Source organism: Mesocricetus auratus, unplaced genomic scaffold, assembly GCF_017639785.1.
Source record: "Mesocricetus auratus isolate SY011 unplaced genomic scaffold, BCM_Maur_2.0 Super-Scaffold_100024, whole genome shotgun sequence".
Classification (NCBI taxonomy): Eukaryota; Metazoa; Chordata; class Mammalia; order Rodentia; family Cricetidae; genus Mesocricetus; species Mesocricetus auratus.
The window spans coordinates 28574228-28602020 of NW_024429205.1; the positions used below are offsets into that span (position 1 = coordinate 28574228).

At 43.6% G+C, this 27793-nt stretch overlaps 1 protein-coding gene across 1 annotated transcript; it reads left to right on the forward strand.

The window, feature by feature from the left end:
- The first annotated feature begins 392 nt into the window (after nt 1-392).
- On the forward strand, nt 393-27418 carry Qpct (glutaminyl-peptide cyclotransferase). The gene is made up of 7 exons (XM_005073606.4): nt 393-596; nt 8748-8894; nt 14536-14814; nt 20316-20492; nt 22288-22387; nt 23716-23832; nt 26701-27418. The coding sequence occupies exons 1-7, from the start codon at nt 477-479 to the stop codon at nt 26844-26846; spliced, it is 1086 nt and encodes a 361-aa protein (XP_005073663.1). The 5' UTR covers nt 393-476; the 3' UTR covers nt 26847-27418.
- Nucleotides 27419-27793: the final 375 nt, after the last annotated feature.

The window sequence follows — 27793 nt, forward strand, 5'->3', positions numbered from 1 at the left end:
GCCTGGAAGAAACCTGGGACAGTGCCTGGTACAGTGCATTGCACAAATGCTGTGTTTGAGTCTCTGTCAACCATGAAGAGGTGCCCCAAAGCACTTACAGCCCCCAGGGCCTGTTAAATCCTTTTCCTTTCCATTACTCCTTATGGCGCTGGGGATCACAGAAAAGGATTTCCCACGCTCTTCCTTCCTTCCCTTCGTCCTCTCCAAGATAAGGAAGTGGCTTTCTTTGTTCCTTGGATTTGGAAGCTCGCACGTGTCACTCGGGGCATCCCAGTCCTCTGGCTTGCTGGCGTCGGGGTGGGGGGAGGAGGGCTGCTGGCTTCTGCTGGCGCAGCGCAGCGGGAGGCCACCGGAGGCGATGGGGAGGCGGGCGCAGTCAATCCCAGGGTGGAGAAGGGGGAAGGCGACAGACGCGCGTTCCCGGGCTCGTGACCGCCGGCGGCCCGGGGAATCTGCGCCCTCACACTCTTGCAGAGATGGCAGGCGGTGGCGGCCGGCGCGTTGTGGGCACCCTCCACCTGCTGCTGCTGGCGACCGTCCTGTCCCTGATAGCCGGGAGTGGGAGCCCTGACACCACCGCCTGGACTCAGGAGAAGGTGAGGGGCCGCGGCAGCAGCGTGCGGTACTTAAGTGACTCTTGGAGGGCGACAAGACCCGGGACCCGGCCACCTCCTCTGACTAGCGGGAGGCGGGTCAGGAAAGCTGTCCCCCTGACCAGGCGCCCAGTCCCCCCCAGTACCTGGGAGCCAGGGCTCTCCCAAGCCTGAGCTCCAGGGGTGGTCTAGGGGCTGAGGCTGCGCTGGAGACGCCTGGGGGCCGGGTGATATCACCGCCTCCCTTTGGCAGAGCTCTGATGCGGGTGCTGATAGACGCAGGAAGTGTGTCTCGGTGGCTGTCAAGAACAGGGGCATGGGGGCGCCACCGCCCACTCGCGACCCTGGAGGCCAGCGATCCCCGCGCTCCGGGAGCTCCTGGGTGCCTAGACAAATCTAGGGGTGTGCCCACGAATCCCCAACTACGGCGTTCAAGGATGCTCCCTGGGATCGAGTTCCCTTGTGGACTCAGCGCCAATGTATTGTTAGACACTTAAATTTAAAAGAGGCTCAGGCTGTTTTCAGATAAATGAACTGAGTTGTGGAAATCTCACTTAAGGGATTCAGAATGAATGATTTGCCAAGTAGCTCTGTGTGAAGAAAACAGAGTCGCAATTACTTCCTTTTCTTGCTCAACGGCTTTGAAATCACTAACTTGCTAAGGGCTGTGCCAATATTGATGGTTCGGGAGTAAAATGGGATGCCTTTAAAGAAACTAAGAACAGCAGCAGTCTAGGGCTGTAAACTTTCGACAACATTACTAAATGACTGTCTTCAAAGCGTTCAGTGTTTCTGAACATCTGAAACATTCATTCCCAGCTAGTCTCATGCGCATGTGTATGAATGGCCCACTTCAGGGAGCTCTGTCTTAGCCAGCTTCCCTTCAGGGCTCCCAACAGACCCCATTTACAGCGTGGGGGGGGTCGTCTAGCTGGGTAAGGAAAGTCAATTCTAGTCACTCCAGGATGAGTAGAACAATTTCCCACAGAGGTTCCAAAGTGCTGTGCAAGCAGTCGATCAAGACCCTCTTCTTCACTGTTTTGGGGTACCTGGGAGGCCAGGCATTGGGAAGGGGTTATTAAACCCAGAATATGGCATCAGGTCAAATGTGTCTATAAGGTGTTTCTAAATGGGTGAGACCATAGGGTTAGAAAGAGCTGAACCACACCCAGGGCCTGCCTCTGGGCACTTGTAGTACAGAGCAGTTTCTATGTGGGAGAAAGAAGATTCTGTGATTCTCAAAATGTTTTAAGCAAACGAGGATTTAACTTTGGAGAAATGTCTTTCGAAATGTGAATTTCTATTTCCTTTATTCTAAGAAGCCTCTAGGGAAAGCAAACACTCTCAAATGTCATAAGTAACTGTTAGCCATGACGTTTCTCAGTTAATAGCTCCTGCTTCTTTCCATGAAGTCTGCTGGGCAGCCAGCTCCACTTGGTAGCCTGGGAGATGGATGAGTCCATACTAAAGTACACGCCTTCCTGCCTTTCATGACGGCTTGACTGTTTTAATCAGATGAGGCGCTCTTGGCACACCTGTCTGCCAGCAGCAGCAGCAGAAGTGCGATAATGAAAGCATCAGTTTTGAAATCCATTGTCTTTGTTTGGAAATAAAGGTGTGTCTCTTAGTGGCATCTAATGGGCAAAAGCAGATCAACCCTCACTTATGGCTGTGTTTAGAACCATGATTCAATGATTCAAACCCTAGAAACCTTTCATAGAAACATTATAAGTAATTACACTACCAGCTGGGTCCACAAATGTACGTGTATTAAAGGTATTGACACATGGGTACAGCTGTCAGATGTATAAAACCATCTCGCTTGAATTTCACAGTACCCTATGGAAGAGTGAGTTTATCTCCATTTAAAGACCAGGAAACAGGATTATTAAACTGGTGAACTGGGGCACTGGGATTTGTTTTAAGCTCTTCTTCCCTGTTCCATTTTACACACACACTCTTTTTTTTTTTTAAAAAAAAGGAGACAAGTGTTGACTGACCAAGGAACTGTGTCTAGATAACCCAGGAATGTTTGTGTGTGTGTGTGTGTGTGTGTGTGTGTGTGTGTGTGTGTGTGTGTGTGATGTGTGGTTTGGAGGACAGAAAAAGAACTTTCTTTTTTTTTGGTAATGTTTTTATTTAAATTAGAAACATGAATGCTTCAAATGTCAATCCCAGTTCCCTCTTCCACCCCTCCTCCCTTGGCCCTCCACCAGCCTCTCCCCAACCCCCTACCCAATCCCCACATAATTTCCCAGGAAGGGTGAGGCCCTCCTTGGGGGGATCTCTAAAGTCTGTCATTTTATCCAGGGCAGGACCTAGGCCCTTCCCCATGTGTCCAGGCTGAGAGAGCATCCCTCTATTTGGAATGGGCTCCTAAAGATCATTCATAAACCATGGTAAACATTGATCTACTACCCAAGGCCCCAGTGATTTCTGTGGTCTCCTCACTGAGACTACATTCATGGAGTCTGGATCAGTCCCCTGTTGGCCTCTCAGCCATCAGTCTGGGGTTCAAGAGCTCCCCCTTATCCGGTCAGCTGTCTTTGTGGGTTTTGCCATCATGGTCTTGACCCCTTTGCTCATCACTCCTCCATCTCTGTCACTAGGCTCCAGGAGTTCAGTTCAGTGTTTAGCTGTGGGTGTCTGCCTCTGCTTCCATCAGTCACTGGATGAAGGTTCTAGGATGGCATATAAGGTAGTCATCAACCTTACCATCAAGGAGGGGCATTTAATGTAGTCTCTCCACTATTGCTTAGTTTGCCAGTTGGTGTTATCCTTGTAGATCTCTGGAGATCTCACTAGTGTCAGCTCTCTCCTCAAGCCTATAATGACTCGATCTATTATGGTATTTCTCATCCTGCTCTCCTCTATTCTTACCTCGACTCAACCTTCCTGCTCCTCCATGTCTTCTTCTCCCTTCCTCTTATCCCCCCCCCTTTTTCCTGACTCCCTCTCCCCTCCCCCGATGTTCCCAATTTGCTCAGGAGATCTTGCCTCATTCTACTTTTCTAGGGAACCTCCCTGTTTCTCAGACTCACTGGCACTGAGATTGTAGGCCGAGATTCCCCTGATCCATATCTAAAATCCATATGTGAGTGAGTACATACCATGTTTGTCTTTTTGTGTCTGGGTTACCTCACTCAGGATGGTTTCTTCTATTGCCATCCATTTGCCTGCAAATTTCAAGATTCCATTGTTTTTTTCCGTTGAGTAGTACTCCATTGTGTAAATGTACCACATTTTCTCTATCCACTCTTCCGTTGTGGGGCATCTAGGTTGCTTTCAGGATCATAGCTATGCTCCTATGAACATAGTGGAACAGATGTCCTTGTTGTATGAATGGGCATCTGAAAAAGAACTTTCTTAATCCTTGCCTTAACCCTAACCCTGTCTCTCTGGGCCAAGCAGACCCTAAGTGTCACTCCAATCAGGAAGCATAATTTGGGGCATCTTTCCTTCCCCACCCCTAGATCCCAGTTCCTTGACTTCCCTCCTCCAGTTTTAAAGTCATCGTGATGCTGAAGTTTGATGCATATCTAGGTGTGATCCTGAATCCTACCCCCCTCCCCGGTTCCTGACTACACATCCATTCTTTTGATTTAGTTGTTTAAAAACAATCTCATCAAATCACTTCTCCTTTAGATGGGAGCTGCTGGCTGTTGAAAAGCTTCCTAAGTTTTAAAAGGAGTGTTAGGGTTCAACAAGCTAAATGGGCAGCTTCACCTGAAAAGTCCTAGCTGTGTGTGTAGCATGTACTCAGTCTAGAAAACCTCAAAAATACAAAATATACATTTACAGGGGTTGAGTAACAATGGTTCCACTTCAGGTTATTATAAGGACTGAATGAACTTGTGTAACAGCACAGTGGTTGTCTTACCCTAAAGACTCAATACATTTTAATTATTTAAAAATAACCATATATAATTATTTTGCTGCAGAGTTCGTGTTGTACATACAGTTTAGTATAAAACTGGTAGCACGACGTGAATCTGAATGTAAGCTGATAAAATTCCCTGAAAGCATAGCTTGATGATTGAGAAACCATCACTCGTTGATGATTTTTCTTTGCCTTGAACGCTGAGGTTGCTTGTAAATCTCTATCAACAAAGCTGAGATGCCAAAGTATTTTAACTGGAAGAACCGTCCTTCATTGTGACAAAGTTGAAGCAGGAAATTCCAGGTCATGTTAGAGGTAGAGGCAAGATTTTGAAGTACCCAGAGGAGGCTCTTGAAAACTGTAAACTGCTGTCCTCAACAGTTCACACTCGTCTGCTTCTGGACCATATCCTAGGCTAGAAGTCCTTGGGATTTCCCCTTCTCCATGGCTCTCAGATCATACCTACCCACTTCTCCACCTGTGTGACTTTTCTGGAAGCAGAAGTCTTCAAGTCAGGGACGGAGAGGTCAGTGAGGACCTGGGTGTTCATAGATGAGAATGACAACTGTGGTCTTGGAGAATCTAATGTCTGGTGGGTAAGAACCAGGGTGTCCATCTTCTGCATTAGGAAACTTTTCCTAGACATAACTGCTAAAGTAGGAGCTGGGATTGGTCCCTCGGTTGTGTTTGCTTCTCTGTTCTGATTTTAAGAAGGAAACCTGCTCCCACTGGACAAAAAGGTGGCCTCTCAGTCAGTTTCAACTAATTTCCCCGCTGCATTTGTGCTGTCTGTGGCTCCCACACAGGTTTTCGTGCAGCTTACAGGTAGCAGAAGCTTAATCTGAGGACTGTCTGGAAGCTTAGTCTGAGGACTCATAAAAGATAGAAGCTTGAATTGGCTGTATTTCTGCAATGTTCTCCCTTACATTCAGTGTTTTGGAACTTCCATTCCCTCTGCAAGTTAGGCCACTTCTCCAAATTATGTAACAAAACCGTCTGGCCTGGGACCCTGTGATTAGACAGGAGATGTTTCAGGCTATCTGGTTCACAGGTTTGTTTTAGCTGAAAGATTCTTGACACCTAAAGCAGACTGTATTGTCCTTTCTGCCTGGATGAAAAGACAAGGCCAGGGCTGTAACTGAGCCTTGTTCCCTCTGAGAATGTTGGCACCAACAGAAACTGTTGAAGAAACTACCTTTCAATTGAACTAAGCCTAGAATAAGTTCGGGGTTTACACTTGCCATTGGGCTTAATGCCATTTACTTTTGTTTGTTCGGGGGCAGACAATCACTGTGCAGCCCTGTCATAGGAACTCACTGTGTTGATCAGGCTGGCTTCAAACTTGTAGCGGTTCTCCTGTCTCTGGCACTGGAGTGCTGGGGTCACAGATGTGAACCTCCATGCCCAGTTTCAACATCGTGCTGGGTTCACCACTGTCCCTTTCTTCCGCCTTCACCTTCTTACACATTCTTGTTTCAAAACAAGTTTTTGTAGCTAATGGGTTCTCAGAGTAAGGCTACTTTAGTGCAGTGGTTCTCAACCTTCCTAATGCTGTGACCCTTTAATACAGTTCCTCTTGCTGTGGTGACCCCCAACCATAAGATTATTTTTGTTGCTGTTATGAATCATAATGCAAATATCTGTGTTTTCCAATGGTCCAAAGGTTGAGAACTGTGGCTTTAGTTGAGGGTGTGCTGTTTAGCATGTGCAAACTCTATGCTTTTCCCGTAAAGGGGGGGGGGCTTCTGTAACTCGAGGGGCTTGCATAACTGACAGAGTTGTTTTGCATTCAGTGCTCTTCAAGAGCTGGGAAGTTTGTTATTCCTGTGATGTTGCAGATGCGTCTGGTCCCAGAAAGCAAGAGAAGGATCTCTACTGAGGCGCACTTACGAAGTCAGCCATCTTTGTGGTTTAGCTCAGAAGGCTGAAGAGCGTGTGGGTATGTGAAAGTCTCAGCATTCAGGAGCATCCATGGGTCTGTCTGCTCAACTCACTGTCAGCTATTAGGAGTTATCTGCCATCTAGCTTCTTACACAGTATCTTTCACAGTTCGTGGGTGTGATGCTTACACACGGATCATTAATTTGACAGAATGTAGGACCACCTGGGAGACAAAGCTCCGAGTCTGTCTGTGGGGGAGTTCCTAGGTTGGGTTAGCCGCCATGCGGAGACTTACCCTAGATGTGGTTTGTACCATCCCACACCCTAGAGTCCTAGACTGGATGAAAAGACGAAAACAAGCCAAGTTGCATCATTCTCCTCCCTCCGCTTCCTGACTGTGGATGTAACGTGACCTGCTGCTGTCTCATGCGCCTGTTCCTGACTGTGGATATAATGTGACCGCTGCTGTCTCATGCGCCTGCGCCACTTTCTCTGCATCATTCACCTCCCTCCGCTTCCTGACTGTGGATGTAATGTGACCGCTGCTGTCTCATGCGCCGGCGCCACTTTCTCTGCATCGGGGACCTTCACACTGAGCAAACAGCACCCTTCATTTCTTAAATTGTTTTTGTTTGGTGTTGTGCCGCAGCGATGTCAAAGGGAACCAATATAGAGATGCTCCAGGAATATTTAATCTGTTTTTCTTGTCTTTTGGGATTTTTTCCAGCTTCTATAGAGCAAGTATTTAAACATAACTTTGCCTTCTTTTCTCTGTGGACATGAGGTGAAGAACTCTGGCCACAGTGACTAGGTTGGCTCTGGGGTGGAGCAATGGATAATGAATACAAAAAGAGCCACTGATAAAATAGGTGTGTAAGTGAGAATGCCTATTAATTTATTTCTGTAGTGTGTGTGTGTGTGTATGAGAGTATGAGAGAGAGAGAGAGAGAGAGAGAGAGAGAGAGAGAGAGAGAGAGAGAGAGAGAGAGAGAGAGAGAGAGAGAAAGTGTCAGGGGGTTGGGGGAGGGTCAAAGAACAACTTGCTAGAATCTATTCTCTCCTACAATATAGAACTGGGGATTAGACTCAGGTCATCAGGCTTGGCAGCAAACACCTTTAACCACTGAGACATCTTGCTGGCTCCTGAAACAGATTTTGACATGGGAGTTCTTATTTGTCACTGTGGCTGCCCCGGGCCAATGAGCTGTGAGCTGTTGGAAACTTCCAGCAGAAACTAAAATAAAGTTCACTGTTTTATTTTTAATACTTGTTCTTATTTTATTTTATGTGTGTTGTAGTTAGGGCTACTGTTGCTCTGATGAGCACCATGACCAAGTAACGTGGGGAAGGACAGGGTTTGTTTCAGCTCACACTTCTAGGTGACAGTCCATCACTAAGGGAAGTCAGGCAGGACCCTGGAGGCAGGAGCTGATGCAGAAGCCATGGAGGATGCTGCTTACGGCCTTGCTCCTCATGGTTTGCTCAGCCTGCTTTCTTACAGGACCCAGGACCACAGCTCAGGGATGACAGCACCCAGCATGGGCTTAGCCTTTCTCAATCAATTACTAATTAAAAAATGCCCTGCAGGCTAGCCTATAGCTCAATCTTATGGAGGCATTTCTCAGTTGAGGGTCCCTCTTCATAGATAACTCTAGCCCATGCCAAGTTGACACAAAATTAGCCAGCACAATGTGTATGTGTGTTTTGCCAGCATGCATGTCTATGTACTATGTGTGTGCTTTATGCCCACAGAAACCAGAAGAGGGCATTGGATTCCCCTGGAACTAAAGTTTTACATGATTATGAGCCACCATATAGGTGTTGAACTTGTGATCCTCATGCTTCTGACTCCTAAGTGTTGGTACTACATATAGTTGTTCTTAAAACTTTTAATTGCAATTATTTATGTGTGTGTGTATATGTATACCATGGTGTGTATGTGCATGTGTGTGTGTGTGTGTGTGTGTGTGTGTGTGTGTGTGGCAGTGTAGGTCAGAGGTCATCTTGACTTGCTGTAGCCAGTTCTTCTCCCCCACTCTATGAGTTCCAGAGACAGCACTCAGGTCTCCAGGCCTGTTGGCAAGCGCTTATCCACTGAGCCATCTCACAAACCCATAATTGTTATTTTAAACCTTAGTTTTACAATGCAATGACCCAGAAAAACAATTTTAAATTACACTGGTTGTGTGTGAAATATTCTCAAAGTGAAAGCATACCATCAATTTTGCTTTTAAAGGAATTTGCCAAAACCTAGAAGATTCAAGTGTCCAGTTTTACAGTTGAGTCCTTAACCCCATATGACACAAACCTTATTCCTTGTATTTTGAGGTTTTAGATCTAATCGCAGATGTAACGTGGTGCAGTGAGAGCTGAATCATTTTGTTCAATTGCAGAACCGCCATCAACCAGTTCATCTGAATTCTTCATCTCTTCGGCAAGTTGCAGAAGGCACCAGTATTTCTGAAATGTGGCAAAACGACTTGAGGCCTCTGCTGATAGAACGCTATCCGGGATCTCCTGGAAGCTACTCTGCCCGTCAGGTGAGAGCACAGCGCACGCACACACACACACACACACACACACACCACGCCGGTCAGGTGAGAGCGCAGCGCGCACACACACACACACACACACACACACACACACACACCACATACACACACACACCTTTCAGGTGAGAGTGCAGCACACACACACACACACACCACATACACACACACACCTGTCAGGTGAGAGTGCAGCACACACACACACACACACACACACCACATACACACACACACCTGTCAGGTGAGAGTGCAGCACACACACACACACACACCACATACACACACACACCTGTCAGGTGAGAGTGCAGCACACACACACACACACACACACACACCACGCCGGTCAGGTGAGAGCGCAGCGCGCACACACACACACACACACACACACACACACACACCACATACACACACACACCTTTCAGGTGAGAGTGCAGCACACACACACACACACACCACATACACACACACACACCTGTCAGGTGAGAGTGCAGCACACACACACACACAAACACACACCACATACACACACACACCTGCCAGGTGAGAGTGCAGCACACACACACACACCACATACACACACACACCTGTCAGGTGAGAGTGCAGCACACACACACACACCACACACACAAACATGCCGGTCAGGTGAGAGTGCAGCACACACACACACACACACACACCACACACACACACACAAACACGCCGGTCAGGTGAGAGTGCAGCACACACACACACACACACACACACACACACACACACACACCCCTAAAGTCTTTGCCTTACATGGGGGATAAGATTAAGATGATAGCTCGAGTTCTGAGTTGTGTAATATCTGGGTACATCATCTCATTACTCACAACTAGAGGTAACACCCGAGAATAAACGTCTCTTCTGGATTAACTGATGCCTATGTACTGAACATCAGTTTGTGTGCGAAATCACTGTAATGACTAGAGCAGCAACAGTACAGGATACTAACTCCTCCACTCTTGGTCACTTTAATAACACACCCCTAGCCTGCTAACCAACCTTTGCGGGCTCTGAAATCCAAAACTCCAACAGTTTTTATATTGCTTGCTTAGCAGTTCCGGGACAAGAGTGAGTCACCCAGGTAGCCTTCTTTCCTCTTGTGGGAAACTGTTTCTTTTTTTGGAGGGGGGCTATGGACAGTGGTTAACTTCTATCTAGAGTTGAACTTCTCAAACTTTGACCTACAGTAGAAACATTGTATATTTCATAGACAAGGATGTACAACAATATATTTAGCTGTAATGGAAGTTTTTGGAAAACTACTCCTTGTCATCACCTGTAATTTGCTTGGGCATTGTGAATTCTGTTTTGTGAATTGAAGGAAATGCCCATGGTGACCCACTAAGCTGATTTCTAGGCTCGCTGATTTTGCTACTGCTGCTCAGATGACACTGCTGTAGAGTAAATAAACCATGAGCTGGACTGGACCTTGAACTTCTCTGTGTCCTGTCAGTCTGCCCGAGCAGTATGAAATCTGCCTCCCCGGGCCTGCTTTCTCAGACTAATCCCAGACTGGAGACAGCTTGGGAGGGAAAGACACTGGCCTCACAGGGCCTCTTACTGAATATCCTGCTTGCTCAACTTCTTAGACAAAAACCTTGGCTGTGTCTGTGTGTTTCATCTGCCCACTCATAGCTCTCCTGGATCTGCAGTACAGCTTCTGGGCAGCCCGGGGAGACCTGTTTGCTGGCTTTTTGGCCTTCTGCTTCCCACTTGAATAGCTCTTGTAAATGAGACCCTAACAAACTTAGTTCTCTCAGCCTCCAGAGACACTGTGGAACAATGATGATGACGATGATGGCTAACTCCCATCCTTTCCTTCCTCACGTCCGTCTTTCCTTTCTTTTTATCTATCTATCTATCTATCTATCTATCTATCTATCTATCTATCTACATACATACATACATACACATATACATAAACATATACATACATGCTAAGAGAAGCTTTTTCTTTGAGAGAATGCCTTCCCGCCCGCCTGGTTCTAGATCGGCATCAGTCCCAAATAAACACACAGGAGGCTATATTAATTATGAAGCTGTTGGCCTTGCTTGTTTCTTACTGGCTAGCTCTGACTTAAGTAATTACCCCATAATTGTTAATCTAAGTATGTCTCTTACCGGAGAATAGTTCTGGGATCCTACCCCATGGTGTTACATCTCGAACTTCTTGTGTTTCTCCTTCCCAGAGTTCTCCTGGACTCCTAGTCCCTCCTATCTTGGTTCCCTATAGGCTCAACAGTACTTTATTGACAAATGCACAGGACTTCCCCCAACACATACATATATCCTAACGCCCACACTGAGTGGCTCACAGCTGCTTAGAACTCCAGCTCTACAGAAACCCAACCCCTCTGGCCTCACACATACCCACACTCAGACATGTTCCTACACAAAATAATAAAAATAAAAAAGTAAATACCCATCTAAAACTCTTTCAGTCACAGTACAGATGCACATGGCTATGAGATCTCTTAGAGTTTAAAATGTGTTGGAGAATCCTGTCTTAAGACTTGCATTACCATCTTTGGTCAATGGGTCCCGAACTGGCTAATGAATTATTTCAATATTTTTATTTAAAGAGGTAGTTTATTTATAAGACAAGTAAATCTAAGGCTATAAACCGGGGGCATTTCAGTTATTTCTAGTGTAGACACAGAAAGTAAATTGAGTCACAAGGGTTGCAGATTCTCATGAGGGACAATCAAGACCCTTTTCTAAAAGAGATATGCCAGAGAAATCAGGGATTCACAGTGAGTTGTGGGAAGTCAAAACTGAACTTAGTGAAAGGTTGTACATATTGCTATTGCACCGTCCTCAATGGGGGACCCTGGGTGGAGTGTCTTTAGCTTGGATCACCAGAGCCTGTGTGGGGGAATAGCCCAGAGAAAAGTTAACTGGAAGTCAGAGCCCTGACAATCTACACATTTGCAGACTACTTCCTCTGAACAATCCTGGTCTACTGATGATGTCACATGCTGCAGGAAGTTTCCACCCAAACAACCTGGTCCCATAACTGCTTCAGCCCCAAATAAACACACAGATGCTATATTAATTATTAAACTGTTGGCTGGTAACTAGGATTTCTTATTGGCTAGCTCTGGTAATGCCCCGGCACATGGTGTTACTCTTCCCGCAGCATGGTGACTTGGTGTGGCGGGCTCACTCTGTCTACCTTTACTAGAATTCTCCTTGTCTCCCAGACCCACCTATCTTCCTGCCTTATTGGCCAAACAGTGGTTTATTCATTTTTTACACTTTTTAATTATATATTTAAATTAGAAACAAGCTTGCTTCCCATGTCAGTCCCAGCTCCCTCTCCTTCCCCTCCAAGCCCACTCCCTGCCCCAGTTTATTCATTAACCAATAAGAGAAACATATATACAGGAGGACAACCCCATCAATCACAATCTCTCAGATACTCAAAATCAGAATTTTAATTTAATTAAATTAGACCTAGAACCATTCACTAATGTTAAGCTAGAACAACTTTCCCCATTACCTCACCCAGAACCAGAATGCCAGGTAATAGTCTGTCCAACCCTCACCCTTCATCCTTCCTGGAAGGATAATCCCTTTGAGTCAGGGAGACATTGATGTTTAAACCTTAGAAATATGGTGATAAAAGCAGTGGTTTGGGGGAACTCCCCCCTTAAGAGACTTCTGTCGCAGACTTGGAAACTAAATAAATCTGAAAGCTGAAAACACTATAGAGAGTCTTGGTATCCTAATTTCATCTTAGTTACTAAGATAACTAAAAATATTTATGCTGCATGCAGAAAGGTTCCTTCAGGGACAGCTATCTGGAGCTCTTTCCGACTTTTATTCTTTGTGGATGTTAGTATGCCTATAGATGTCAGAAGTCATGGCCAAGGGAGGAGAGCTAAGAGAGAAACAAGGTTCTGGGTGAGCCTCCTGAACAATGCTCACAGATAACCTTTTACAGATATTTTAAAATCCCAATTCATTTCCGAGGCTACTATCAGTGTCAAGAAGCCATTTTATGGAACGGTTTGTCATCTGGACACCAGATGTTCTGGAGTTAAACAAAGTCTAGGGATAACTCATTTTCATCTTCTTTGGAAAAACTCATCTTAGATGCACAGTGAAAAGGCTTTAGACATTTCTTTTTATGGCCTGAACAAAGACGACGTGTCGAATAGTAGGGAAAGGAAGGTGAGGGACACAAAGAGTGCTTCGGGTAAAGACTAACTTGACAACTGCACAGGACAAAGGGTTCTGTTTGTTTGACTTTTTCCAGGTCGATGGTGTGTGTGTTAGAGCCTTCGCCCCACTGTTTAAGCTCCCCTCTCCTTGGAAGCTTCTTTCTCCAGCTTGTCTAAAGCCCTTTTGCCTGTGTGTCATGTTACATCAGCAGGCCACAGGCCACACAACACTTGGCCAGAGTAGAAAATCCTGTATTTCTTTGGGAGGAGAAATATCCCTCCCATTTGTTTCTAGCAGTTGTGAGTTATCTGTTCATCATCTCAAGGTCCCTCCTTTTTAGACATTCATTGAGGGTCAATTGTCAGTTATTGTAATGACTAATTTGTGTTTGAGGTTGGAAAAAACTTTAATAAGGCATCTCACAGAGATGAACACAATACTAGAGGGGGAAATAAAGAAATATAAAGAGGGAAATGAGGCCAAGGAAAAAAATAAGGATGGGGAAAAGACAAAATGAAATAGCAATGAGCTCATCTCTAACTTCTCATAGCAAAAAACTTTAGATTCCTAAGGAAGAATCTTGCAGTACCTGGCATAGTGTTTCTCTCTCAGATTCCTGCTTCCTGCCTTGGTCATTGTGCTGCTCAGAAGGTCCAGAGTAGCCACGAGGCGATGCTGAGAGATTCAGGACTTGGATATAGAAGGAAAACTAGCATCAGAGTTGCTTATTGATTCTTACTTTAGGTAGGTGTTTGTGTCTTATGTTCACTGCATATGAAGCATTTGTAAGACTTGGAGCACATTCTGTGCATTACACACACACACACACACACACACACACACACACACACCACAGAGCTGACACTGGGAGCTTAGAGGGGAGGCTTATAGATTGATATGTTTAATTTCTCAGACTACCTCAGCTTCTTACAAATGTTAAAAGTAGGAGTGCTGACTGGATTTGTCGCCTGACCACAATAGATGGTTAAGTGGAAAAAGCAAGGGTAGAATATTATGTAAAGTGTGTCAGATTTCCTACAAAAGAAGACCCTCCCTCTTACAATATACGTGCTTGTATGCTGGTGAGGTTTGTGCAATCGAGGAGAAGAATGTAGAAAGATCTACATCAGATTGCTAGTACTGGTAAATATTGACAACTGAATGGGATGGATATATACGCAAAAGGTTAGGACTGAGGGAGATAGGCCTCTTTTCCATGAGAAATTGCTGTTAATTAAAACAACAACTACTAGTAATGTTGTTTTTACTAACAGTAAGCGTGTGAAGCTTGTATGCCAGTAATCCCAGCATTTGGGCACTTAGTTTCAGTCCAGCCTGGGCTACAGAGTGAGACTCTGTTTCCAACAGCAACCAAAGACAGCATCGCATAGGATGTCAGAGACACAGTTAACCGATGAAAACCATTTGTTTTGACCAGCACATCCTGCAGCGAATTCGGAGGCTTCAGGCTGAGTGGGTCGTGGAAGTGGATACCTTCCTGAGTCAGACACCCTACGGGTCCCGGTCCTTCTCAAATATCATCAGCACTCTTAACCCAGAAGCTAAACGACACTTGGTCCTTGCCTGCCACTATGACTCCAAATATTTACCTCAGTGGGGCAGCAGAGTGTTTGTGGGAGCCACCGATTCAGCTGTGCCGTGCGCAATGATGTTGGAACTAGCTCGTGCCCTAGACAAGAAACTCCGTTCCTTGAAGGTAAATGCTTTCTTTTTTTTGTTGACTCCTAGGATTAAAAGAAATAGCAGCAGCAACTCTGCGAATTCTAGAATCCTTGGAGGGGAAGGTCATTTGGAAATCAGAGCTTTGGGGGTACATTTTTAAATAACTGGTTAAAAATTATGAGGTGGGAGGAGTGGTACTTGGAGATGTCTACCATGGGCAGTAAGTAATTCACAGATGGATGACAGTGTGTTCCCTAACTGACACCTGAAATCTCAGACTTGAATAGATATTCAATTGAGCACAATGTTTCTTTGCAAATAATGAAGCAAAAGGACAGGCGTGAGGGGTTTTACAGCGAGCCATGCTTGTGTCTCCCTGTTTATACAGCCCTGAACATCACAACCTTCGGCTGGGAGCGAGGGTGGTTCTGGAGTTGGGGGAGGGCTGGGGAAGACCTCCAGTGTGTGGGTAATTCAGACACCCCGCGGTGAATGGCACAAGACAGAAATGTGCTCTTGTATCTGTGGGTCAGGGCTTACTTTTACATAGCATAGCAGAGCTTTTGTTAATGCCTGAAGCTCAGAACACTTCTGGGACTCTCAGATTTTATTTCAGTCTCTGTGTTCTTCAGGGTGTGCTGGGAGAAAGTGCTATGCTAGATGAAGACGTTTTATTCTGATACTGCTCATAACAGTGAACATGACAAAGTGAATACAAAAACGTTGTTCACTGGCAGCAAATGCTTCCCATTACCCTGGGCGTTATGGAGGGTCCAGCCTTTGATACAATGAGAGCAGAGACATAAAAGGTTTATCTTGTAATGGAAGCAATAGAGATATTTGGTTCTGTTTTTGCCGGATATGCAGAACTTGAAGAAAGCAAGGATTGTTTATACCCTGTTGGTATCCTTTTCACATTTTGTTTTGTTTTCTGAGCCTTCTGTAACGCCTTTGTTCTGCCTTGCCCTGCTTTGAACTGGTAACTGTCCCTAGCAATGGGTGAGGGAATCCACAAGGAGACGGGCCATTTTAACAGAAGGACATGGAGTGGATGTGGTGTGACTTAAAGGCGTAGTTCTGCTTGGCACAAACGTCCCTCACACAGCACACACCAGGTTTGGTATGAGAAATAGAAAGGGCCACGGTGGGTATTGTGGTACAGCCCGGTCATCTCACCTCTTGTGAGGCTGAGGTAAGAGGATTGCCATGGACTGGAGACCGTCCCGGACTACATGGTTAATCCAGGTGACCTAGGGCTACATAGTGAGACCCTGTCTGACGAAAGTCATAGTGATTACAGCGATAGACCCAGTAACAGCAAAAAGAAAAGAGTCAGAAGGGACTGGGTTGCTGAGTGGGGATCCTCAGAAAACCACCAGCGCCGTGCATGCCCTCTGTGGAGTAATTGCCTTGTCTACTAGAGGCTGACGTGAGCAAGCTTTAGAATGGGCGAATGCTGAATGCAAACTGCATCAGGGTTATTCACAGCTGATTTGAACTTAATTTGCTTCTTAGTTGTCGTGAATTGGGCGACTGGTGGCGGGAAGCGGTCTGGATAGCAGATGGGATCGTTGTTCCGGCTCTCCGCAGCCCTTCCCACGCGCCTCCATCAATAGGACAGCAGTCACATATTGTCATCTTGTCCCTTTGCTGTGGCTTCCCGCTGTAGCCAGGGCACACCCGTGTCCCTCGGCTGTGGCCGTCTTTGTTGGTTTGTCTTGGACAGTGAGACGGTAGGGATGTGAGGTGGGTGTGTGCTTGCCATCTCCGGAGAGATCAGGGAGATTAGCTGAACACCACGGTGAGCAGTGAGGTCTTCAGGTGTTCTCCTGTTCCTAGCACCAGAAGGCCAGCAGCAGACAGAGGACTGGAGGATCTTCTTTTAGAGTATGCAGATGCCACAGAAAAGGATGCCAAGGGGGCACATTTGGCAATCTTAAATGAGAACACCGAATAGACACCAGATTGCTCTGAAGTCTGCAGTACAGCCAGCCAATTTCTGTCTCTAGTGAACAATTTAGTACCGTGTTCTTCAATACAAATGAACACCAGGTGTGGCCAGATATTGGCAAACAGTTTCCACTGTGGAAGAAAGCAAGAAAAACTAATTATGCAACGTGAAGTTGGAGGAAATAGAATAGTGCAAGGGGCAGAAGACAGCTTGACACTACTTAAAGATCCTTATTCATGGAAGGAAACAGAGTATTCAATAACAGAATAATCGTATCATAGCAAAGAGCTCTTAGAATTATGAAATTAAAAATACTGTTTCTAAAAAGGCATTAGGAACATAGGATTCTGAAGCATATGAAGTATTTTTTCTCTAGAAAGAAGGAAAAAAATAAAATGATGATGAACTTGATTGATCGTGGGATCTTTCCAGGTCATATAAAAAGTAGCAAGAATTAAAAGGACACTGGACTTCCCAATAGGAATCTTGGGAGCTAGAAAACAATGGTGTTATGCCTTAAAATAAAAAGAATCATTTGCCACATGAAATCACAGGACAAAAACTTTTTTTACACGTTTAAAATGTCAGTGAATTTTCACTCTTATGCACTGTTTCATTTTGGAAGTGTTATCTAAATTTGCTCCACCAAAATTAAGGGGAACAAAGCCAGGAAGCCACAGAAGATGAAGTCCTGGGGCGGTGGGTACAGGAGCAGAAGAGAGGGACCCCAGGGTGGCGGTGAAAGCTGACCAGAGGAAGCGAGCCGCCTGGGTGGCTGGAACAAGCAGAGAGGCTCCGAGAAGTGCGCATCTGTATGAAGCAAGCCAGCCTGACTGATGAGGCTCAAACGCATGGGAGATGTTTGACGATGTAACTATTCTGGTCGTCTTTGGGTAGAAACAGGGAGGGAGGAGCCTCCCACTGGCTTTTGGTCTGAGTAATTGCAAGGGGCAGTGTTGCCATCGATTTTCTTGGGGAAGATTATTGATACTGCAGTTTCAGGGGTATAAGCAGCTGATTTTTGACAATTCTGTCAGAGATATCTGTTTTAAAAAATTGGGGTATATGTTAAATACATTCATGTGCACACATGTGGGTGGTGTCTAGTAAACATCTGTGTGGAGGTGTTAATTTGCCTTCTGGAGAGGAGATGTGAGAACACACACACACACACACACACACACAATTCAGAATAGGTATACAAGGGATAGACACTGTAGAAATGAGAAGAGAACCAGGGAGCAAGCCCCAGTGCTCTTTGGTGTCTAAGAGAGAAGAGACATGAAGGAATCTGCATTGTCTGGGTCCATTCTCTCTCAGACTGAGTATTTCACACTCCTCCTTTCCCTAACCTACAGTTCCTTACATCACCCGTCCTCACTCCAAGGAGTGGCCTTGATTTCCTCACTAGGCGCCAGTCTCTCTACCTACACACTGAATTCCATCTCCTGACTGAGGGAGGAAGAAGCTGGTGTCCTAGGAGGCAAATGGAAGAATTCTACTCAGGATGGAGCAACAGTTATGTTAGATGCAGTCAAGAATGATGGAGACTTAGAGTTGACCTCTGGGTTTAGCAATGCATAGGTCATAGGTGTTTTTGACAAGATTAGTTTCAGTAGATGGAGGGTAGGAAGCCTGCAGGAATAGACTTAAGGACAGGACTCCTAGAAAGCCTGGGGTCCATGGTTCAGTTGGCAGAGCACTCGCCTTCCATGCATGGAATCTTTGATCTAATCCCCAATATTATAGGGAAAAAAAAGGAACTCAAGAATAGGTTCCTGACACAGTACAAATACGGAACTCTCCCAGCAAGTTTTTCTACAAATAGGGCAAGGGGTCAGCAGTTAGTGGAGATAATACACCCATAGCAATATCCAGAGATAGACAACTTGATGTAGAATAAATAGTGTTTGCTACAGTAATGTCCTCTAGCACACAAGGGGAGATGGAATTCAGTGCATATGTGGAGAGATTGGTACCTACTGAGCCTGGCAAGAAGAAATCAAGGCCATCACCTGGAAGTGAGGACGGGAATGGAAGAGTGTGAAATGTTTTGTGAGAGTGAATGGATCCAGGAAATACGTATGACTTACAGAAGGCTGTATTGAAATTTCTGGTCATGGGTTTGTTTTTCTAAGACAGGATTTCACTATGTAACATCCCTAATTGTTCTGGAACTCACTTTGTAGACTAGGCTGACTTCGACCTCACAGAGCCACTGCCTCTGCCACCCAAGTGCTGGGTTTTAAAGATGTGTGGCACCACTTCTGGGCTTCTGGTCACAGATTTTAAGCTAGCAAATGGCATGGTTGTTTATTTTTGTCCTGGCCAGGTTCAGCGTCTTAAGAATAATTAAAGAATGGGTAGAGAATGGTATTCCATGTTATTATTATTCCATGAAAATGGAGAGGCAAAGGAATGATTGGAATGATTGCCAGGAATTTGGCCAAATGTGGAATAAATAGGGTCTGTATAGGAATGTAGCTGTGAAGAGGTAAGATTTAGTGGCCTTGGGGATTCTGGTGAGATTTAAGGATACCAAAAGGAGAGTCATGGCCAGACAATAAAAAATGTAAACCTTTTAAGTTTGCTCAAATAATGTCTCTCACAAAACTTTCCTTGATGTCCCAAGGACTCCATCTCTCATTTTCCCCAGTCTTCAGTGGATGAATAGCTCCTTGGCATTTTACATACCATGCTTATGCCTGTGTTTTATCTCTCTCCTAACTCGCCAAATTATAGGCTCTAAAGAAGACTACTGTAATTATTTTGTTTGTGTCCCTACATCATTCCTTGGGCAGACCTTTGAACTAAAATTCGGTAACACATTTTAGACTTCAGCGGGGTTCAGGTTGGGTACGGAGGAAGCACATTCCAAGGTGGAACATCATCCGATGAGCATTCAGGTCAGCCAGTAGGGAGTGGCCTTGGATCGGCACGGAGAGGGACGAAACGGGACTAGGAGGAGTGAGCAATGGCGCTGCAGTGTGGGTTTTACAGCAGCCTCAGCAAACCTCTGGGGAGCGGTGGAGGTGGTGCCCTGTGGAGAGCCACAGTGCCTGAATAGGGCAGTCATGGGATACAGGATACTTCCAGGAGCTGTAGCCCAAGAGAGACTGAAGCTGGGACAACACAGCCACCTGCAGGGGAGCTCTGTGGCAAGCCACGCAGTTTAACTATTCGGTAGGGAGTAGGACCCAATGTAAGACATTTGGTTTCAGGAGTGGGATTTGCATGGTGTGATGATGTTTGGAGCTGAAGTGTTGTGATGTAACTTTTGGCATATCTTCACTTGTTTGGACATCTTTGTTTCATAGAACATCTGTTTGCTCACTTACTAGGAAGGAATGTGAGTTTGTAATTGACTGTAGCATTTTTGCCCCCCCCCCACTGATAATCACCATGAACCCATTTTGAAGATATAGTGTTCATAGATATCTCTGAAGACAATGCCAGGTCAATATGTCCTCACTTAGTGCTTTTTAATATAGTTTGGGAGTCTGTGATTGGTCAGAGTTAGAGTTTCATTTGGTATTGTTTAATTTTTCAAATTGTACTTTTTCTTTTCTCTTCTCTTTAACCAGGATGTCTCTGGTTCCAAGCCAGATCTCTCGCTTCGATTAATTTTCTTTGATGGAGAAGAGGCTTTTCTTCACTGGTCTCCTCGAGATTCTCTGTATGGATCTCGGCACTTAGCCCAGAAGATGGCATCAACCCCACACCCTCCTGGTTCGAGAGGCACCAACCAACTGGATGGCATGGTTAGTCTGAGTTACCTTGGCTCTGTAGCTCTAGGGAGAAGGCTGCGAGGGCCAAGTAAAGACCTAAAAGTGCCACGAAGTCCTCAGAGCACTGTTTATTGTAGGACATTCCCTGGCAAGCACTGGATTTTTGAGGAATCCCAGAGCTAAAAAGAATGATTCTATGTTAGAAGCTCTGTTTGGCTGAGCTTAATTAAGATGATGTGAAAATCACATTAAGAGCCATTGGATTCAGTATGAGAGCACCCTCCTGTCCCAAATACTGTGTGGTATGGAGAGAGAAAGCCTTTCTCAGTCAGAGGAGGACGGGAACCCCCGGGAATGGAGCAAATAGGACAGAGTGAGGAATCTCCCATAGATTCAAAGCAATATAGCGACTGCAGTATGGATGTTCAATTTGATGTGGTAGGTTTATTTGGTATTTTTGATGTGAGGGTAGAGACATTTAAGGATGGCTTAAAATCCTGCTGCTATTACTATGTAGTGGGCACATTATCAAACCTCAATTCCTCCTCATTCTGTGCCCTGCCCACAACTCCTCTCCTGTGACTGTCTTCCCATAGGTGGTCTTCATTTTGTCACTAAGTCCTCATCAAGCCCAGCTTAGAGACTTGTACTGTGCTTGGGACTCCCTGCCTCCCAGTGTTGTCTGCATTATTCTCGACACTTCCCCTAGCCCTCCACTCTGCCTGCACGCATCCCGTTGTTTCTCATGTTACTGGCCTTCACCCTACAAATCGATGCAATCAGTGTCATCTGAGTTTCCCTTAACACTCCTCATGTGAACATGGCTTTCTCAGGTACATTGACAGCTTGCCATAGACCAAAAACATGTAGGCAGTACTTCGCTCATTCATTGTTCCTGAGTGGCTCAAAAGGGTCCAGGAAAAGGAGGAGAGACCTAGATAATTAGTAGTTATTTTCAGTCCAGATTTATGACCCACAGCGATGGAAGAACCTTTTTTTTTTCTCAGAGACTTATCCAATCTCCTAAGTATGTTCCTATTTCAAACAAATATTTTTCCAAATGAATGAATATGCATATCAATTATATATGTGTGTATGTCTATATCACTTGTGTATACTATGTCTTTGGAATCATGAATTCTGAAAACATTTATTCAGTATATGGCAAATTTCACTCTAGGTAGTTACCCGGACATTATTTCACTTATCTACATCAGGAGGACTGATTTAGGGTGTGGTCTTCAGGGATCCTCAAGCCTGCTGGTGCTTCAAGGCTCAGATAAGCTAAGGGACGCTGGTTTCATATGGAAGGTTATATAACCAGGAGATGTTGCAGAGTAGCTGTGCTGAGAAACTTTGCTTGCTACACAAGGAATGGCGATCCAGCAGCATGATATATACATGCTTTGGAGGTCTCTTCTTTCATACTGTATGAGTCATTGCTCCCATCCACATGCTCCCCTATCATTATAGATTAAAGTTGAAAATGCCTAATTATAATGGCATAGAAGATCAGGCATGTTTGAGCCATCTGAAAACAAGCAAATGTATTCTTTTACAATTTGTGAAATATGCATCAAATCTATCCTTGGTTACGCTCATTTGGTGTATAATACATCACTGTTCATCCATGTTGCATAAACAAGATCTAAAAACTTCTCTAAAATGGTTAGCAAATACTGTTACTAAATCCTTTGTCCATTTGTATAAGCTCTCTGTGTGATTCTCAAGTACTAAAATGCATTTAGTTTTGATTGTTTTTCTCTGTTAATGGATCTGAAACATGCCTTGGTGATGACTGTGACTAAGTGATATTTTTCTCCCTTAGGATCTGTTGGTCTTACTAGATTTAATTGGAGCTGCAAGCCCAACATTTCCCAATTTTTTCCCTAGGACTACCAGATGGTTTAGTAGACTCCAAGCAATTGGTAAGCACCACAGTTATTAAAGAGCAAAATGTTGTTTCTTCCTACTGATAACTCTATACTTTAAAATTCAGAATTTATGATTAAGTGTGCTCTTTAAATAGTAACATACTTGTCTGGCTTTTGTCTTACCCTACCAATTAGTTTATTATTCCTAATTTGTCAAGAGGCCCAGTGCATTTCCTGCATGGAATTCTATTTTGAAATGCAAACATCAAAGCACTACATTTTTAGAGTCTTAGAAATGATGCCAAGAGATACTCTTGAATTTAATTTTCCATCTCTTTTTGTCACGTATTTTCTTCCTTTGTCTTATACTCAAGGACTCCCTTATTTCCTTTTCCAAAATGCACATATCAATAAATTGTGATTATTGTAACTGAGATTAAAATCTATTGTGTTGTTCTTCATGGGATTTACACCATTAACTATGTCTTTAGTTGTATAAGAAAAATGTACCCTATGGTTAAGGTATAAATATTGATAAATAGGAATATTATTTTTGTTGGTAGTTGGGGCTTCTCAATGTTCTTAAAACCCCACTATACAAGCTTGACTACTGGTACAGTTTCCCTTGTAATTTAACAATCACAAAATGAAGAGCTATCCCAGTGAGTTCTTTTCCTTGTTTCATAATCGCTTGATCTCTTATCATCTTGTAACAAACATCACATGGGCTATGTATAACATGAGCTATATGTTACCAGATAACAAGAGCGATGGGTTCTCAAACTTTAGTGTAGATCAGAATCCCCCGAGTGCATGCTAAGGCATAGATTACAGGGCCGTGCCCCAAAATTTCTGATTCATTAAATCTGAGGTTGTACCAGCTAATTGCATCTCTAAGTCGTTACCAGGTGGTGCTTGAGGCCACTGATCAGGACCCACATCTTGGAAATCACTGATATAGATGTCTTTCCCCTAGAGTGGCCAGCAGATATACTTCATTCTACTCTGTTTGAGTATTCCACTTTTAAGGCCAACATCCCTCTGTAGGCATTCCCCATGCACCATTTGAGCCTGTTTGTATCTGCACCTGAGTTTCCCCAACACCTTTGACTCTTATTTTCTCCTTCTCAATCTTCCCATTGTGCTGTTGAGCTTCTACCTTTGAATAGGGCCTCACCAGAAAAGCAGAGTCCTGTGTGACTCCTTGCCCCTAATCTCCTCTAAAGTGTACAGGAGAAGGAGAAGGCTAGACATTTACTGTCATAGATGGGGCTGTGTTTGCTGATGCGTGATAAGACTTCAAGCTCCCTAAATCAGGATGGATTCTGAGTCTTTATCAGATAAAACTAGATGTTCACCTACTGTCTGATTGTTGTCTGCAGAACAAGAACTCTATGAATTGGGTTTGCTCAAGGATCATTCTTTGGAGAGGAGGTATTTCCAGAATTTTGGTTACGGAAATATTATCCAGGATGACCATATTCCATTTTTAAGAAAAGGTAACTGTGTATTATTGTGCATTTTCCCTTCTGTACCTACTATATTTATTATATTTTGTGTGCACTTTGAAATTTTAAAACAATATCATTTTCACATTCTTTTTTACCTTTCATTTTGATTACTATGTTAATTGTACATAGCGTGTTTCATTATGACATTTCCATATATGTATTTGATGTAGTTTGATCATACTTGTTTCCCTTTGCCCCTTTTGTCCCTCTCCCTCTCTTGTTACTCCCTTCCCTTTTCCCAACTAATTTCCATTCCCCTTTCATGTATTTTTAAAGACCCAGTGGGTTTCATTAGGGCTGCTTACAGGAGAACAGATGAAGGGTTATTTATGGGCATCTTACCAGTACCTACAGCACTGTTGTATATGTCTTTTCCTCCCCCAGCAACCATTATAAGCATATATAAGTCCTCAGAGAGGGGTGAGATCTCATGAGATCGTCCATTCTCCATGACGTGATGTTGTGGGCCCAGTCTTGCAGAGATCTGGTACAGACTGCAGATGCTGTGACTTCAAGAGTGCTCGTGGCCATGCTGTGCTTGCCCTTCCCACCATTCTCTCCACACTCCCTATTTCTCCCATCCTTTACGCCCCTCATCTCTGATGTCCGCTGAGCCTTAGCTGATGTAGATGTCTAATTGATGGCTTAACATTCAACAGACATTTATTCTCCTCACCTTATCCGCTATGGGTCTCTGCAGTTACCTTTGCCCAGCGCAAAAAGAGCTCCCCTGCCCCCATAATCTTTACTAGGCTCCTTGGTATCATTAGGTAGCTTTTCTTTAATGGTGAAGGTTTCTGGGTCTCCAATCACTGCATATATTTGAGAAGAAAATTAAATATGAATAGTTTTGGTACACTTTGAATCACTAATCTCATGATTCCTTAAGGTTGATCAAATTAAATTTATATATTAATGTTTTGACCAATATAAGTGCTTTAAAAGGTCTAAAATAGTCATTAAAATTAATTTGAATGAGAGCTTATCTTTAAAAGGAAATATACATATTTTGCTATAAAGATAATTAAACCAAATTAAATGATAAGGAGATATCTAGACACATCCTTACCTGGTCTGTAGTGATGCTGGGTATTATTCAGATGCAGCTTGCAATAGTTTAATATCCCCTTACTGGGTAATCGGACATACATTCCCACCCATAACCAAGAAGTGATTTGCAATTTATATCCATTGGTAGAGGGAAAATAATTTTTTTCCAACAGAGTGATAGTGAGTATGTTAACTGCACCCCAGGGCAAACCCTATTGGTCAACATAAATGGACTCCATGGTGTGTGTGTGTGTGTGTGTGTGTGTGTGTGTTTTGCTTTGGTATTTTTGCCTTTTTGTTTGTTTTGATATTTTTATTTTAGAAAGAGGGAAAGAACACAAAATTGGGAGAGTAGGGAGTATCTTGATGATGCTGGGGAAAGGGGAAAATATGATCAAAATATATTGTATGAAAAAATTAAAGAAAGTAAATACAGGCAGAATAAAATGAAGCAAAAGACTCCTCCCCCAACAACCGCTCTTCTTGGACTGTCAGATGAAATGATAGAGCCCATTATTGTTCATTGGCATGGAAGGAGAAGTGGCATGGAATGTTGCTTTCCTAGACTCGCCATTTTCAGCAAATGATCTACATTTATCCAGCTGCTCAAGGCAGAGTGCTGAGAGCTGTCCTTAACTCCGCCCTTTCTCAGAGTTCTGTTTCTTAAACACATGTGTGTTTAAGTCTTCAGGACAATAGCTAAGTTGAGCTTTATATATAGCACTGAATTTACACAATAATTACCATTTTCCCCGATTTGAAACAATCTAGAAGTGGAGAGTCATTAGATATGATAAATTTATTAATTCAGCCATTATGTCATTCACTCACAGATTCTTTTTTCTCATGAAAGACCTCCTAAATTCTTGATGGCATCTTTGTTTCTCTGTACCTGTAATACATTTAGGAAATCCCAGAACCCACTGACATCCTGCCTTGCAGTTCATAAAGTTAAGTTACATTCTTGCAACTTTGATGTGGCCTGGTTGATAAGAAAGATAACTTGTGTCCAGATGTGAAAACCTAAGTTAACTCTGTGACTCTTACGTTGCCTCCTTACTGGTCTTACTGTTGCTTCTCAATTTTATTTTGCACATAAAATAGAATCAACTTTTAAAACTGTAAATCAAAGTATGCTAATACTGTTTTACAGCCAAGTGGTTTGCTGTTTTATAGAGTAAGATGGAAAATCTTTACTGTGGCCTAAAAGGACTTCTTCCATTTTCTGATTCTGTTTCAAAATCATCTCCTCCTTCTCTTCTCAACTCCTTTCTGTGATCTGGCCACATGGCCCTGTTCCTGGCAATCCTCGTGATTTTTGCACTTGGGAATATTGTTGCCCACAACACTCATCTTTGCCTGGCTTTCTCTTGGGCTTGTGCCTCCATTTAAATTTTAGCTTCTGGAGAGGGCCTTCCCTAGATTTACATAGCTCCTCATCCAGGCCCCCTGCCCGCCCTCCATCCTTACCCCAGACCTCATTTAGTCCTGGCTGAAACGCTCTAGCCCTGCCCATGATTGTGCCTTGAGCACTTGCTTCTCTCCCCACACCAGCAAGGCCTTGCCGTTTCACTCCTAGAACACTCTCTCGTAGACAGTAGGATCCTTAGCATCTCTTACTACATCGATTGGCATTTGTTTGACAAGCCTTAAAGTACTCATGCTTCAAGATATAAAGGTGTGCACGCGAGACAATGAATTGTCAGATGTCTTATAAGATGCAGAGCTGCCTTTGCTTACAAATAGCGCTTTCTGGTTGACCCCTGGAGACTTGTACTAACTTACAAGGCGCTTCTCTCCCATCAGGTGTTCCGGTTCTTCATCTGATAGCTTCTCCCTTCCCTGAAGTCTGGCACACTATGGACGACAATGAAGAAAATCTGGATGAGTCAACCATTGACAATCTAAACAAAATTATTCAGGTCTTTGTGTTGGAATATCTTCACTTGTAATATTTGAATTTAGATTGTTGGTAGTTGCTTCTGTATCAAATTCAAAAGTCAAGGTGTTGTTTAAACAGTCTGATTCCAGGTAAATGTTGTATGTAAAACTTCCCTCCTATAGATTCATTCTGTAGGTGTTTTTGATTCCAGGTAAATGTTGTATGTAAAACTTCCCTCCTATAGATTCTTTCTGTAGGTGTTTTTGAATGTGTGATCATGTTCAAAACCACAGAACCATAGAATTCTATGATGCCTTTAATTGCTCATTTGTTTTCATCTGGAGACAAGAAAGGAACACGTAAGGAAATAAAAAATAAATAACTTTTGATACTCTTTTAGATGAAAACTTTAAAGTGATATTAGATTCACTTATCAATACCATAGATTTTTAAACAGTACTTAAATATGATAATGGTGTGCAACAGACAGCTGTAGTTTTATATGTTATTTTATGTTATTCAGTGTCTTATACAATGTGTTATGGAACACGATGCAGACATGTATTTTGACAGCCCTTAAATTTCTTCAAGAATGCTTTATGGAGTTTATTTCTTGGAAATTAAAGTCTGAATTAAATGTCATATAGTGAGTTTGTTTTCCATGCCCATAAGTGAGAAAGTGTGTGTTTCAATACATAGTCCAGTTTTCTTGAGTTTTACACCTTATTTTCTTTGTAAAAATGATATAGTTGGTAACAAAACAATCAAAGAGGATACAAAAGTATAATCCCATATATTAACAGAACCACTATTGCTTTTTCAGTTGGTCTTGGTTTTTATTGTACATATTTCTTACCTAAATATAATCAAATCATATCTCCATCTTGGGGGAGGGGTTTTTCCCCATTAATATAATTATAAGACATGTATTTGCTGTTTGGATCTTGGGCCGAGATAAAGACAAAAAGAGACCACCAAGTGTATCCTCAAGAGTTAATGTGAAATGTATCATAACAG

What these genes read in the sequence shown, in the direction of transcription:
- Qpct (XM_005073606.4), top strand. Translation starts at nt 477, where the DNA reads ATGGCAGGCGGTGGCGGCCGGCGCGTTGTGGGCACCCTCCACCTGCTG. An exon ending in CCGCCTGGACTCAGGAGAAG is followed by an intron (nt 597 to 8,747) that starts GTGAGGGGCCGC and finishes GTTCAATTGCAG; the next exon opens with AACCGCCATCAACCAGTTCA. An exon ending in AGAAACTCCGTTCCTTGAAG is followed by an intron (nt 14,815 to 20,315) that starts GTAAATGCTTTC and finishes CTCTTTAACCAG; the next exon opens with GATGTCTCTGGTTCCAAGCC.